The 14,314-nt window shown below is 57.4% G+C and overlaps 5 protein-coding genes across 5 annotated transcripts; 3 read left to right on the top strand and 2 right to left on the bottom strand.

Moving 5' to 3' along the window:
- Nucleotides 1-222: 222 nt before the first annotated feature.
- On the bottom strand, nt 223-2,609 carry J3D65DRAFT_634436 (phosphoglucomutase-like protein). Its single transcript, XM_066801227.1, has one exon. It carries the CDS (start codon nt 2,306-2,308, stop codon nt 542-544), a length of 1,767 nt encoding a protein of 588 aa, XP_066652517.1. The 5' UTR covers nt 2,309-2,609; the 3' UTR covers nt 223-541.
- Nucleotides 2,610-2,729: 120 nt separating this feature from the next.
- On the top strand, nt 2,730-4,956 carry J3D65DRAFT_594147 (fatty acid desaturase-domain-containing protein). The gene is made up of 2 exons (XM_066797820.1): nt 2,730-3,142; nt 3,191-4,956. The coding sequence occupies exons 1-2, from the start codon at nt 2,940-2,942 to the stop codon at nt 4,695-4,697; spliced, it is 1,710 nt and encodes a 569-aa protein (XP_066652518.1). The 5' UTR covers nt 2,730-2,939; the 3' UTR covers nt 4,698-4,956.
- J3D65DRAFT_70702 (uncharacterized protein) lies at nt 4,816-5,708 on the top strand. Its single transcript, XM_066804099.1, has one exon. The coding sequence runs from the start codon at nt 4,934-4,936 to the stop codon at nt 5,555-5,557; it is 624 nt and encodes a 207-aa protein (XP_066652519.1). The 5' UTR covers nt 4,816-4,933; the 3' UTR covers nt 5,558-5,708.
- Nucleotides 5,709-5,741: 33 nt separating this feature from the next.
- J3D65DRAFT_558386 (tryptophan synthase beta subunit-like PLP-dependent enzyme) lies at nt 5,742-6,965 on the bottom strand (the record flags this gene model as incomplete). Its single annotated transcript, XM_066797359.1, has 1 exon — nt 5,742-6,965. One exon carries the CDS (start codon nt 6,963-6,965, stop codon nt 5,742-5,744), a length of 1,224 nt encoding a protein of 407 aa, XP_066652520.1.
- A 1,272-nt stretch (nt 6,966-8,237) lies between these two features.
- On the top strand, nt 8,238-12,839 carry J3D65DRAFT_558224 (uncharacterized protein; the record flags this gene model as incomplete). The annotated part of the gene is made up of 1 exon (XM_066797350.1): nt 8,238-12,839. A coding segment is annotated over one exon (4,602 nt), but the record flags the coding sequence as incomplete, so codon positions are not given.
- Nucleotides 12,840-14,314: the final 1,475 nt, after the last annotated feature.

Raw genomic sequence — 14,314 nt, forward strand, 5'->3', positions numbered from 1 at the left:
CAAGGAAAGAAGGGCAAAAAGTAAGCCCGGAAGGAGGCTCGAACTGGAGGATACTCTAGAGGCGATTTATAGCCGAATCAGAGCCACTTTTTCAATCATGTGGTTGACTCCAAAGCATCTCCCAACGTCGCCAAGGGACCTAAGACTTACTTGAGAGAAAGGTTTGCTAAACCAAATAATATACTGATAAAAGGTAGGCTAGTGTCAAGTCACTTACTCAATTCACTGCTGGCGCATGTTTTGCGGGTAATGTATGAAGACGTTCGAGCGAGAGCTTGACTAAGCTACATGTAGGACTTGGAGGCTGGCAGTCGGTGGTTGGTGAATTTTAAAGGCTCCTGCGATGTTCGATACTGAATTCACACATGACGCCTGGCATGGTCTTGGAAACTATGTCTAGACACGCATCTAGAGAAACAAGGCGCGGTCTAGTATCTGATGCAATCGCTCAAGCAAAAACTAGGCTGGAAAAGCTGAATGGGAAGAAAATGCGACAAGCATCCATCATTATATCCGTCGTCCTCGCAAACACAAGCAGCGCTCAAGCCAACTTCAACCCGAACTCGTCCACCTTGAACCACTCAGCCACCAAGGCCCTGAGCACCGCATCGGCGCCCGCCTGCGCCTCTGCACTACTCGCCGCCTTGCACTCAATGTACAGTTTGATCTTCGGTTCCGTGCCGCTGCCTCTGACGGTGAAGGTCACGTTGCCCTCCAGCTCCACCGTGATCATCTGGCTGTTCTGGTCGACCGGCAGCGTGGGCACGTTGTCCGGCGTCGACGAGTCGTAGCCGACGGTGAGGTCGCGCCAGCTCAGGACCTGCTTGCCGCCGAGCGTCTGGGGGTAGGGGTCGCCGAGGGCGCGGATGGCGGCGAAGACGGCGGTAGTGGTTTCGGGGCTGGGCGAGACGAGGTAGGTGTTTGCGTCTTCGAAGTAGCCGTATTTTTGGTAGAGCTGCTGCAGCTTTTGCCACGGCGTAACGCCCTCGTTGCTCTGCCACTGCGCCGTTGCTGTGAGGAAAGACACGGCTGCGCTGACCGAGTCCTTGTCATGCACCACTGACGGAATCATGTAGCCTAGTGCCTCCTCGTACGCATAGCCTACGTCGTATTCGTCTTGCTCCAGGTCCCGCGCCACATTACCCAGCCACTTGAAGCCCGTGAGTGTCTCGGAAAAGTGGAAACCCTCGCTCGCGGCCATGGACGAAAGCATCCGCGAAGACACGGCCGACGCGAGCATGGCGAGTCGGGAGCGGGGTTGGTCGGATGGGTATGTTGATAGAATGTGCGAAGCCAGCAGGACGCCGACTTGGTTTCCGGTGAACTGGTGCCAGGTGCCGTCCACTTTTTCGGCCACGGCAAGCCGGTCGGCGTCTGGATCGCTGGCAATTATGAGATTGATGTTGGATGCGTCAGCCGTTTGTTTGGCCAGATCCAAGGCGCCCTTTTCTTCCGGATTGGGGAACTTGACCGTGGGAAAGTCGGGGTCTGGCTCTGCTTGCTCTTTTACAACAACCATGTTGTTCTCGAATCCCAAGCTCTTCACGGCCTGTGTCATATATGGCAAACCGACCCCGTGCATGGGGGTGTAGACGAATTTGAGGTCCGCCTTGTCTGATGGGAGCTGAGCATCCTCGGGCACGGCAGATTGCTTCACAGCGCGAAAGTAGGCGTCTCTGACTAGCCCCAGGGCACCCTCAATGAGTAGGCTGCCTTCGTCGACTACTGAAGTATCCCAGGAGATGGGTTCCAAGTTCTGTTCGATGGCGCGCGCAATACCGACGTCATGCGGGGGGATGATCTGGCAGCCGTTTCCCCAGTAGACCTTGTAGCCGTTGTCCTGGGCAGGATTATGGCTAGCTGTAATCATGACGCCGGCTGCTGCGCCAAGCTCTCCGACGCCAAAGGGAACGAGCGGCGTGTGTACAGTCTCTTCGTACCACCATACCCGGATTCCCTTGGCGACAAAGGCAGCAGCAGTGAGTTTGGCGAATTTTGCAGAGTTGTGACGGGCATCGTGACCAACGACGACTCCGCGGTGGTGGATTCCGTGGACGTTTTCCAACAGATAAGCGGCGAGGCCCTGTGAGGCCTGGATGATGGTGAGGGAGTTGAGGCGCGAGAAACCAGCCTGCATGGAAGCTCTGAGGCCGGCGGTTCCAAAGGCAATCCTCTTTCTCAGGCGCTGCTCGAGCTCCGCCTTTTCGCCATGGACGAGCAGTCTGTATATCTCATCACGTGTCGAGGGATCCTTGTCCAAACGTAGCCATTCCTCAGCGAGGTTTTCAACGGTAGGAGGTGAGGCCATGGTAGCAGATGTAGGAGGCTGGGCATTAGATGGCGATGTCCAGGTCGACGTGAGGTCGAGTCGAATCCCGTAGCGAGTGGGTCTTCTCCGGCAGATTAGCTATTCGCGGTGGACGAGTTGGGTGGCGGGAGATTTGATGGCGGAATCACAGACGCACAGGGTCTGGTTGGAGCGTTTCTTTGCGGAGAAAGCCATGTTCCTCCACAATCAGGCGACCTCTAGGGAGGGACGGCAGATTCGAGCGTCGACAACCCCCAGGCGTGCAACAATGCAAGGCCGCGAGGGCGACCTGACTGCGCCCTGATCGGCAAGGTGGAGCCACAGAGGGTTCGTGTTTCGTTGCAGCCCCGCCACACTTGGACCAGACCTCACCGCATCTGCCTGGAATCTCCTGACCCCTGAACGCAGACCGCCTTCCCCTTTCGGTTAGGCGACCCTTGGGTGCACCGCCGCCCACCGCCTGCCCAAGGTACATGTATCCCAACGACAGCTGTTTCAACACGTCCACAACGATGCCCGACACCAAATCTCCTGTCTTCCCTCTCGTTTTTCGCTGATTCCTTTTTTTCCCCCGCCGCTGTGTCTACCGCTCGCCGTTTCTACCGCTCGCTGTACGCCCGCAACATCTGCCATGTCTTCACCGCAACCTGGAACCTCTCCGAGGGACCGGACATTTACTCGACCCGAAATTGAGGCCTTGATCGCCGACGGCAAACACATTGTCATCGTCGACGGCAAGGTTATCAAGTGCGATGCCTGGATGAAGTACCACCCGGGTGGTGACTTGGCTATTCGGCATATGGTCGGACGCGACGCCACAGACGAAGTCACAGCGTAGGTCCTACTTGCTCCAATAGCTCAATTGGGTGCTGACAATCGCAGGTTGCACTCTATTGGCGCCAAACAGCGCATGAACGCCTTTGTCATTGGCCATGTCCAAGGTCGCTGGCTCAATTTCGTTCCTCCAATCCAAGGAGGCAAGTTTCGCACCCAGGCCGAGCTCGAAGCTCCCAGCTCGGACGTCAGCTGCCCAGAGACGGACGAAGACGATTCTAGCCTGGAGAGCTCGACTGCTCCTTCGCCCATCTTCGACTCTGCGGACGACAACAATGGCGCTAGACGTCGCAGAAAAGATGCAGTACACAGTTCGGCAACGTCGATATCATCCGTCGAACTAGACGACACTGAACAAAAGAAGCCGAAGAAGCCGAAGATGTCGCACTTGGACGCAAGGACGCTGGAAGAGATCAACCTCGACTTGGAAACGTACCCATCGCTGCAGCCCGAGGTTCAAGACGAAATCGTTCGGAAATACCGCGCGCTGGGCCAGCGAATCCGCGACGCGGGCCTGTACAAATGCAACTACACGTCGTATCTGATTGAAGCAGCCAGATACTCCTTCTTCTTTTCCCTGTTTGTTTTATTCTTGCACAAGGGCTGGTACTGCACCAGTGCGATTGCTCTGGGCTGCTTCTGGCACCAGCTCGTCTTCACCGCCCACGATGCAGGCCACATGGGCATAACTCACGACTTTACGAAAGACACGATAATCGGAATCATCGTCGCAGATTTCTTGGGCGGACTCTCGCTTGGATGGTGGAAGCGCAGCCACAATGTGCACCACATTGTCACCAACCACACAGAGCACGACCCCGACATTCAACAACTCCCCTTCTTTGCCGTTTCGCATCGCTACTTCGAATCGCTGCGCTCGACCTACTACGACACGGTCATCACTTTTGACGCGGCTGCCAAGTTCTTGGTCCAATTCCAACACTGGCTGTATTACCCAGTCCTCTGCTTTGGTCGCTTCAACCTCTACGTCCTCTCGTGGCATTATCTGCTCGGAGGAAACGCAATCCGCCGCGGACCTGCATGGTGGCACCGATGGTTCGAAATTGCAGGCCAGCTTTTCTTCTGGTTCTGGTTCGGGTACGCGACCGTCTACCGCAGCATCCCTGGGTTCTGGAACCGCATCGCCTTCGTCCTGATCTCCCACATGGTGACGGCACCGGTGCACGTGCAAATCACCCTCTCCCACTTTGCCATGAGCACGGTGGACTTGGGGACTCACGAGAGCTTCGCGCAAAAGATGCTGCGCACCACCATGGACGTCGACTGCCCCGAGTGGCTCGACTTTTTCCACGGTGGCCTCCAGTTCCAGGCCGTACATCACTTGTACCCGCGCATCCCGCGCCACAACCTGCGTCAAGCTCAGCGCTTCGTCATGGACTTTTGCGACGATGTTCGCATTCCGTATGGCCTGTACGGCTTTGCTGATGGCAACCACAAGGTCATTAGCCACCTGGGCGATGTTGCGCGCCAGGCGACGATTCTCGCGGCGTGTCAGAGGAGCATGGCTGAGAGTGGGGATCTCGGCTTGCATTGAGAGCCTCTTTGGTGAGCCTTTTATGGCTGTGTGGATGGATGGATGGATGAGTTGCGCGTCAGGTACTGGAGAACGCACACAAAAGCATACACAATGCCGCAAATGTAGAAAAATCTGCTGTATGAATACGTATATCTAAAAAATGAGAAGAAAAAAAATTTGAAGCGTTCACGACTCTTGTCAGACCGTCTGCCTCCCTTGACAGCTGTGCTCGATTGAACTCCTGACTGTCGCTGATGACCACCTACTTCGACTCACACCGTCCTCTTATATACCTCCGTGAGATAGGTAAACACGAACCGTTCCCTCTCTCACACACCTACTTCCACACTCCAAACCTCGCGAGACCAACACCCAAAACACCCGCGCGCCGCCCCTCAGCCTCCCCAAACAGCGCCCGCACAAACAGTCCGATATTCAGGACTCGCGCTGGGCGGCATGGTGCAACGCGCCGCCAGGCGGAACGGGGTCCGGGCGGAAGCTTTCTGCCCTCGCCGCAGCAGCAGCGCCACGGGCGGGCGACGTGGCTTTCGTGTGTAAGCTGCCGCGTACGGACGACGGGGCGTGTGTGTGTTTGGTGCTATGAGTGGAGGGATGCACTGGAGAGAGCGGAGGTGTGGAAGGGGACGTTTGTTGAGGCAGCAGCCGTGGTGGTGGTTTGGTGGGCGTGGGGAGTTTTGGGAGGTTGTGGTTGGCTGGCTTTGTTTGCCGTGGGTGAGGGGATGGGTTTGGGGAGTTTGGCGGGGGTTTGGGGTTGGCTGGCTTTGTTTGCCGTTGGTGAGGGGATCGAGGGGAGTACCTATTGGACATTGAATCAAGCTTCGCGGCCTGAAGAACCAGGCGGGCTAGAAGCTGTATAATAAAGTACCTGTAGGTAGGTATGTAGGTTGGTGCATGTCACGGACCCGACGATTGGGTGAAATGCTGCGTGTTTGCCTACTTGCCCAACAGGACCACCTCACCTCAGACGACCGTCCCCACTCTTCCACGTCCCACGGCAGAACGTCAATCCAAGATTCTGGGTTGCACTTCAAACTTCACACATCACGCATCGTCATCGACGTCTGGCTCGGGCACTTCATACGGCCTCTGGCCTTCGGTGCTGAACAGCACGACCACGGCATCCAGGCCGAGGCCCAACGCTGCAGAAGCTTGCCCGTCTCTACACAGGCGACGCAGCGCGGCCAAGGGCGCGGCACCGCAGGGCCCACAGGCGACACCCAGGGCGTGCAGGTCGGCGGTTGCGACGTGGCTCTCGCGGTCGGAGACGAGCACGCTGGCATCGATGCCCGCGCGCAGCACCGGCCACGCCAGGCTCGACACGGTGCCGCAGTTCATGCCGCACATGATGGTGTCGCCCGTGGCGATGGGGACGATGCGGTCGGCGCGCAGGCTCGTTTGCAGGCAGGCGGCGGTGGTGGGTTCGACGGCGACGACGCGCGTTGTTTGCTGCGGCGCCGCTGCGTCTGGCTGCTGCTCTTGCTCGTCGTCGTCTGCCCGGGTTTTGCTTTTGTAGTGCGTCGTCACGGCCTGCGCCCATGACCCCACGCCCACGGACGCAATCACGCATGCTGGTTTCGGCGAGTGGCCCAGCGCGGCGAGCTGGTGGTCCGTCTCGTTGAGCATGGTCGAGTAGCCGTCGACGACCCAGGACGGAATCTCTTCGAAGCCGTCCCACGACGTGTCCATGACGAGTAGCGGCGCAACTGGGGCAGTGTCATCGTCAGCGTCGTGCTTTGCAGCTGCGATGGAAGCATCGTAGTCGCCGGGCACGACTCGCACGTCGGCGCCCTCGCTGGCAATCTTGTGGCGGGTTGGGGCGTCCATGGTGTTGGGGACGAAGATGCGGGCGGGCAGGGCGAGGAGGCGCGCCATGCAGGCGACGGCGCGGCCCCAGTTGCCGTCGGTGCAGGTGACAAGGCGGCAGTCGTAGTTGTTGTTGTTGTTGATGTTTTTGTCCCTGAGGTCGGCTGGCGAAACGGTGGGCGGGAGGCCCATTCGCGCGGCGACGGCTCGGTGGACGGCCCAGGAGGCGCCGAGGATCTTGAAGGCCGGCAGCCCGAAACGACTCGATTCATCCTTGAGCAGCACGTGAGCGAGGCCTAGCTCGGCGGCCAGCGAGGGCAGAGGCACTAGGGGCGTGACATTGTAGTCGGGGAGCTGCGTGTGGAAGGCTTGGATGGCGGCAGAGTCAGCGACAGAGTAGATGATGTCGGAGGCGGAGGCGGGGGCGGAGGCGGAGGGGTTGAGGAAGATGTTGGAGTGCATGACGGGACGAACAAACAAGCACACGGGACGAAGCAAAGGCAGCAACTGGTTGGTCGGTTGTTTGCAGGTGCAGCAGAGAGAGAGAAATGGAATCAAGCCAGCGGTTCCATGGCGCTGCGAACCGACGCTATCGACAAACCCAAGACGACCAGGGGAGAGGGACATGGCTGCCGCACGAAGAGGACCCTCTCGGTGCGGGTAATTATTGCGCTGGACGTGTGCCCATACGAGGCCGTCAATATAACATCAAATCCCAAAACAGCCAGCCCGCATCCCTCTCCACGGCCGCCATCTGCAGGTTTCGCCCTTGACGCTTCCTTTGATTATTGCGCGAGTGATAGGAATTCGCCGTCGCCTCACGGACAGTCTTTTCTTCTCATTTCACTAGCCAGCGCCCCCCGGTCCAGACTTTGGTTGACGTCGTCTAGCCATCCTAGTCCAAACCCTACCATCTGTACCTTGCTCGACCCTAACTACCAACTAACCATTTTGCCTGCGACTCGACGGCCATCCATTGCCGCCGCCCGCCAAAAGTCTCGCCCTCCTCCCGCATCTTCCTATCCGTCGCTGTGCCTCAACATCAACACCATGCCCCCCTCTGCGTCATGAATCACCATGACCATGGTCGTGTCTGCCCAGGACAGCTCCCGTTGGCCGGTCCACTCGTCATCTCCCAGTATCCCAGCACCAGCGCAGAGGCCCATTGGCGCAAAGCAGAGGCTCCAGTCCGAGGCCCGCAGACACCACAACAGGCAGGATTCCTTCCAGCGTCGCCAGAATGAGATCCACAGCCAGCGCACCCGCCAGCCCTCCATACCCCATTCTCTGCGCACCGATGATTCCCGCCCCTCGAGTCGCGCTGGCGGCCGCTTCGCCGTTGGAAACGTCGGCAGCAATGGCATCATCTATCTCAGGTAATCATCGTCACCCACTACACGGGACCCACTCGTCACCCTATCCTCTGGGTCGCCTGTCGTCTCGTCTCGTCGCGTCTCGACAAGGAACTGACACGCCTCCCACAGACCAGTCCCTCGCCCGTCGACCGCTGCGAGATCACGCGCCGCCCCGGAGCCCTTCGTCTTTCCTTCCAACGTCTCCACCGACCTGCTTGACAACAACCACCACAACAACAACAACAACGCACGCCACGATGCTGCCACCATCTCGCCTGTCCCGCCCACTCCGCCCTCGCCCTCTTATGCCCACGCTCTGAGGTCTGCTGCCCCCAATGTCCCTGCCACCGTCCCCGAGCGCCACCCCTCGCATCGCGCTCGCTCTCATTCGTACTCGACCGTCGATGATTCTCGCTCCCCAAGCTTTGACTCCAATACCTTCAAGGTCGTCATCGACCGCCCCAGCCTGAAGCGCACCAAGAGCGTCGACTCCCTCCACGCCTCCCACCCGGTTCTGGATGTCCCAATTCCAAACTACCGTCTGGGCACCCCGCGCTTCAGCACCCACGGCACCGCCTTTTTGCGCAGCTCCATCCAGACTCGCTACTCTGGCGGGGACGACATGCGCACTTCCATCTTCACCAGGACCGCGCCCTCGTACGACAAACTTTTCCCGCAACCGAGCCCAATGCTGAACCGCAATTCTCTCCGCGAGTCCGACTTTTCCTCGCAGTCTGGAGTATTTTTCGACAGGCCCCACACCTTCATTGAGCCCGCGAATCAGGCGTCTCCCGCGTCACCCACCCCTCACGCTCCTTCCACTCCAATCAGCCCCGGAGTCTACGACTCCTTGTATGCCAACCCAAATGATCCTTCCGTTGTTCGCTACTCGTCTGCTGGCGACATTGTGGCTGCCACGCCCGCCCGCCTCGTGGCACACATTACCTCTCCGAGCTCGCTGGACTATGAGCTGCTCTCCGATTTTTTCCTAACCTTTCGCTCTTACTTGAATGCAAAAGATTTAGTCTCTTTATTAATTGCGCGGTTGCGCTGGGCGGTGGACCGCAAGGACGACTTTGGCCGCATCGTGCGAGTCCGCACGTTTGTTGCCCTGCGACATTGGATCTTGAACTACTTTGCCGAGGATTTTATTCCATGCATTCTGCTCCGGCAGCACTTTTGCCGCTTGGTCAACAGGCTATATACCGACACGAGTAACCGACCGGACGGTGGCGGTGGGGATGTCAAAATCATAGGGGAGCTCAAAAAATGCTGGAGGCGGACCTGTGGATCGTATTGGACCAACATCAGCGTGACGGGGAAAGAGCTGCTGAGCGACGAGATATTTCCGGGTGGGGCCGCTGACGAGATTCCCCAGCCTGGGGACATTTCGGATCGACAAGCATTCGTGGCACCCTTGGAGCCGCCTCTGACGCCCCGTCCGTTGGACGGCGCACCTCGCACTCGAGATGGAGTCACGGCAGAGAAGCAAGCAGAATGGATGAAGACTGTTTTGCACATGCCCCACCATCCGGTCCAGGCCAACGTGAGCGACGGCAACAGTTCCATCGAAGCTCCTCTTTCGCCAGCCAGCGAGATGAGCTTGCAAGTTTTGTCTTGCTCGATCCCGCTCAAATCGCTCTACCGTGGCCAACACGCCAGTGTCCCTCACCCCGTCCCAATCAATCGAACGTCCATACTCAGTCCTCCTTTTCCGGCGTCCATTGGAACCCGCGGGCCAGTACACATGCACTCGCGCAATGGAGATGTCCCAGAAGCCGCCGGGGTGCAGCGTGGACCCAGCACCATGTCGATTCGTGATTCTCATGGTGGTCAGCTCATGGCGATACAATTTCCTGGAAGCTTGGTTCGAGGTCTTCTCTTCCAACCCGACTCGCCATTCATCACCATGCGGCCGTCTGGCAAGCTGCGACCGATGAGATCACAATTGCAACTTGAGCTCGATCCGAACGATCCCCATCTTGTGCCTAGGCCAACCACCCCAAATCCTGGAGTCAAGCGGATTTTTGGAAGCGTGCGTCGTGCTCTGAGTAGCCGACAGGGCTCTGCTGCCGGTGGCTCACCCATGACCACGCAGAGGGACTCGTTGAATACAGGCACACTCCTTGCTTCCAATGGACCAGTTGGCGGCGTTCAAAAAAGACGGCCGGTCAAGACTGCCCCGCACACGAGAATCGACCTTTTACTGCAGCGAGTGGGCGAGAGTTTCAAGAAGGCTCTGGAAGCGGAGCTGGAGAACGAGAGACAGACAAGACAAAGCGAGACGATTTCCCGTCGGCAGACTATTGAGCCGGAGGAACAAGACGACTCGCGCGAGACGGGCCCCGACAGCCAAGTGGGCAATCGCTCATCTTTGGGGAGAGGGCTTAGCAAGCTAACGTTGAGGAGTGGCTCGATTTTGATATTTGACGACACGGAGCGACCACCAGTACCGAGCGTATCGAGTCCCGTTCCCGAGGAGGGTGGAGAGGATTCTACAGCTGCTCCAGACACCAACCACTTCGATGATGCTCTAGCACAAACGCCGCCATATGATACGCCGAAGCAGATTTCCGATGAGGACTTTCAGCGAGGCTCGCATGTGTCACTCCCTCCTATTACGATGCCTCCTGAGATGTCCGCTTCAACAGCAACAGCTGGACCACCAGGTTTTCCGGCCGACCAATACAGGCTGACGCCTTCGGATGGCATGATTACCAACAACGTCTCTGCCAACTTGTCCGCGGTCCTCAGACACTCGCGCTCGGCCGTGACAACTCCGGATTATTCGTCGTCATCCCAATTGCAACTGCGGAGATTTGCATCTCAAGGCAGTGGTATGCAACTAGCTCAGACCGATGAGAGCGACATTTCCCGATCCGTGAGTCCGTACCCTGGGAGAGGCTCTGAGGGAACGTCCTTCCGCCTGGATACGCCCCCTCCTCGCCCACCTGGCCGCATGCTACGCAGAAGACCTGGCGGCAATCTTCGTGCCGTTCACAACGTTTGTGATCTGGACAGACAATCAACGGGATCGCTCTCAGACTTTACCCACTCTGTTGGAAACTCTGTTGCCCTTCAGTCTGCCGGTGTATGGAGTACAACTGGCCGTGGTACAAACACACTCGACAACTCGCTTCGCCGCAAGTCTCTATCTCTGGTTGCTACCCACTCCTCCCAGCCTGTGCTGAGACCCTCTTTTGAGGCCGAGGTGGCGAGACTTGCATCTCTTCCAGACGATGATGAGGATGACGGTGGTATTGAGTCGGCGCTACTGAAGCTCGAAGGAAAGTACGAGCGCAAGAGTTCTCAGTCGTCACCTCGCCACACCAACGTTTATGTTCCAACTGGAGCCCCGGCGCGGCCTAGGGCACGCGAGCTGTCCGACAGCAAGATTGAAAAGTTGCAGCACCGACATGAGCAGATCAATACCGAGGGCTTCGTTGACGTCTCGGCTCTCAAGAATCCTTTCCCAGCACCCAGCCTCCGTGGCCAGCAGCCCTCTCAGACATCTCTTCGTGAGACTCCTCGCAAGACTGAACCGGAACAGTCAGACATGTCGTACTCGAGCATTCCGCTTCTTGACCGCGGGACAAACTACTACGAATACTACCAGCCCACGAGGCCCGACGACTCGACTGATTCGGCTCTGCCAGCACCACTCGCTCCTGAGAGGTGGCGCGCGCCAAAGCCAGCGGCCAAGAACGACTCTGCTGGCTCCTCCATGGAGCACGTTGTGGAAACTGACAGCATCCGCCGAATTCCTCGAGGTGGCACCATGCCACAATCACCACAGTCACCACGATCGCCAGCAAAGTCGTCCAAGGCGCACCGGTCACTCCTTGCTAATTACCAGGACGAATTTGATGACATATCCTCGGATATCTCGTCCAACAGGCCTGATTCGCGTCCCCAAAGCCATGGCGTGAGGAGCTTTTACGAAGACCAACCTGCTGATCTCGGACCCCACGGCAACATTCCTCGTGCACGTTTCCCCCCGACGCCTCCCAAAGACAATGCTGGTGACGATTTCGAATACAACAGCATCGACTTTGCCACATTCAACAAGGGACTGCCAACACCGGGCTTTACACCTCCTTTTAGATCTGGTCATGGCCACGTGCAAACACAGTCTGAAGCCAGGAATGACCCACGTTTCAGTTTTGTCCATGAACCGCAAGTCCGCCAAGAACCCGAGCGCAGCGGACCCAAACACATTCCGTTCATTCTGGCATACGACTCTGCGATTTTGGCTGAGCAATTCACCGTCATCGAGAAAGATGCTCTCGACGAAATCGACTGGAAGGAGCTGATTGAGCTTCGTTGGAAGCAGTCATCCCCGCAGATTCGAGACTGGGTGGAATATCTCCGTACTCAAGAGCCACGCGGCGTCGACGTCGTGATTGCGCGGTTCAACATCATGGTCAAGTGGGCTGTCTCACAGTGTGTTCTCACCGAGGACCTCGACGAGCGTGTGCGAACAATTGTCAAGTATATCCGCATTGCGTCACATGCTCGGCGGCTCCGGAACTATGCAACCATGTACCAGTTCACCGTGGCGCTGCTTTCGAGCGACTGTGCGCGATTGCATCGTACTTGGGAACTGGTCCCAGCCGCCGACCGCCGGGTTCTACGTGAGCTTGAGAATCTCGTCCAGCCCGTCAAGAACTTCTACAACCTCCGCCTGGAGATGGAAATGGCCAGTCTAGAAGACGGATGCATTCCCTTTGTTGGAATCTATACGCGCGACTTGATCTACAATGCCCAAAAGCCTGCGACATTGGGCGAAGGCAACGGCGGTCCCCTCATCAACTTTGAACGGCATCAGACGGCCGCGACCATTGTCAAGAGTCTCCTTCGCCTGCTCGAGGCCTCTGGCAGATATACCATGCACGCGCGCTCGGACGTCATCAGCAAGTGCCTTTGGGTGGCTGCTCTGAGCGACGAAGAGATTGCCAAGAGAAGCAGAGCTCTAGAGTGATCCACCTCCATTCTCGTCCACATATACCGACATGTACATTTCCTTGGCTCCCTCAATCATGCCAGTCATGATTTACGAACCATCACTTCTATGCCCATCCATTTCTTCCATGTATGCATAAATCTACCCAAACATACGCGCCCTCTCGCCATTTCTTTTCACCGGCTTCTTGCCGTTCGATCGATACCTCATAGATGTTTAGCTCGCGAACCTGACCGTCGCTTATCCATCTCCTTTCTTGTATCTCTTGACATCTTTTCCGGCCAAGGAACAACATTTGTCCAATATCCAGCCACTTGTTTTCGCCTTTCTTGTGTCTTCACTGCTAATGTACATATTCTTCTTTCCTTGTGGTTCAACTTGTGGACAAGGAGAGTCTGCCATGCTTTTTCTTTGGGTCTATGGTACAAGGCGCAGGCCTCTGAGGCCCAGCCGCTGGAGATGACGCCGTCTGTTATATTGGCCGATTCTCATTTGCTATGTCACGGCGAATTAATCACCCTTTTTGTACGGGCTTTCCTCGTGTGTTTTTCCTCTGGACACGGATTTTCTCTTTAGGACTGGTCCACGTGAAATGACGACCCGTAATGGATTTCTCCATCTTTGCTACAAGCGATACACCTGTGCGGATTTCCTTGTCTTCTTTTGCCAACCTATTTGTCCACCAAAGGTACTTGCCAGCCTTTCGAAGCTGCTCTTGTCGGGACGGCAGGGAGAGCTCTTGAGGGGTGGTGGCTCTCCCTCTGACGCAAGAGGCTTTGCGTGGCGTCGTCTGGGCGCGCTTTGCGGCTGGACTGGGCCATTGTGCTCTCCATACTCCTGCAGCTGCTTGTATCTGCCAAACGAGAAAGAAACTTCAGTCCATTGTTCTTCTGCTTGGGATGATTGGCCTGCCGTTCGCTCCCCTGTTCCAATTTTGACATCTCGTTCCGGTGGAACGATGTGCAGGAGGAGAGGTACAACATGCTGGACACGATACAGGGTAGGATGTTAACTATTGAAGCAGCAAGCAACATACGGTGGTTCCTGGCCGGCGGGACCACCGGGGACACATACATCTGCAGCGGCCCACGCGGCCTTTCCCGCAGTGGCAACAAGCACGGCTCGACGAACCAGGCATCCAACGCAGCAGCGCGGGTGGGTCAGCTCGCTTGGCCCGGTCCGGTCAACGACTGCACATCCACGACCGTCGATCGACAATGATCCACGTCCGAGCCATGGCAAACAGCAAGCTTGATGACGAAGCGAGGTGGTGACACCCGCAATGCAAACGACTCAATCTTTCCACAGCGCCCAAGCAGCTCCTCCCCTTCCCACCGCCGCCACCACGACCTCATCTCAAAGCGATGAGAGGTACACAAATGAGGCCGCCTCCTCACCGCTACCTTGCCACCTCCACCGCTCCCATTCGATTACCCTCCACGACACCCACGGTCAACCCACACGCCATCCCGCCTCCGCACAGTCAAGAGAGT

This window comes from Phyllosticta citribraziliensis (genome assembly GCF_038025025.1).
Source record: "Phyllosticta citribraziliensis strain CPC 17464 chromosome Unknown J3D65scaffold_10, whole genome shotgun sequence".
NCBI classification, from domain to species: domain Eukaryota; kingdom Fungi; phylum Ascomycota; class Dothideomycetes; order Botryosphaeriales; family Phyllostictaceae; genus Phyllosticta; species Phyllosticta citribraziliensis.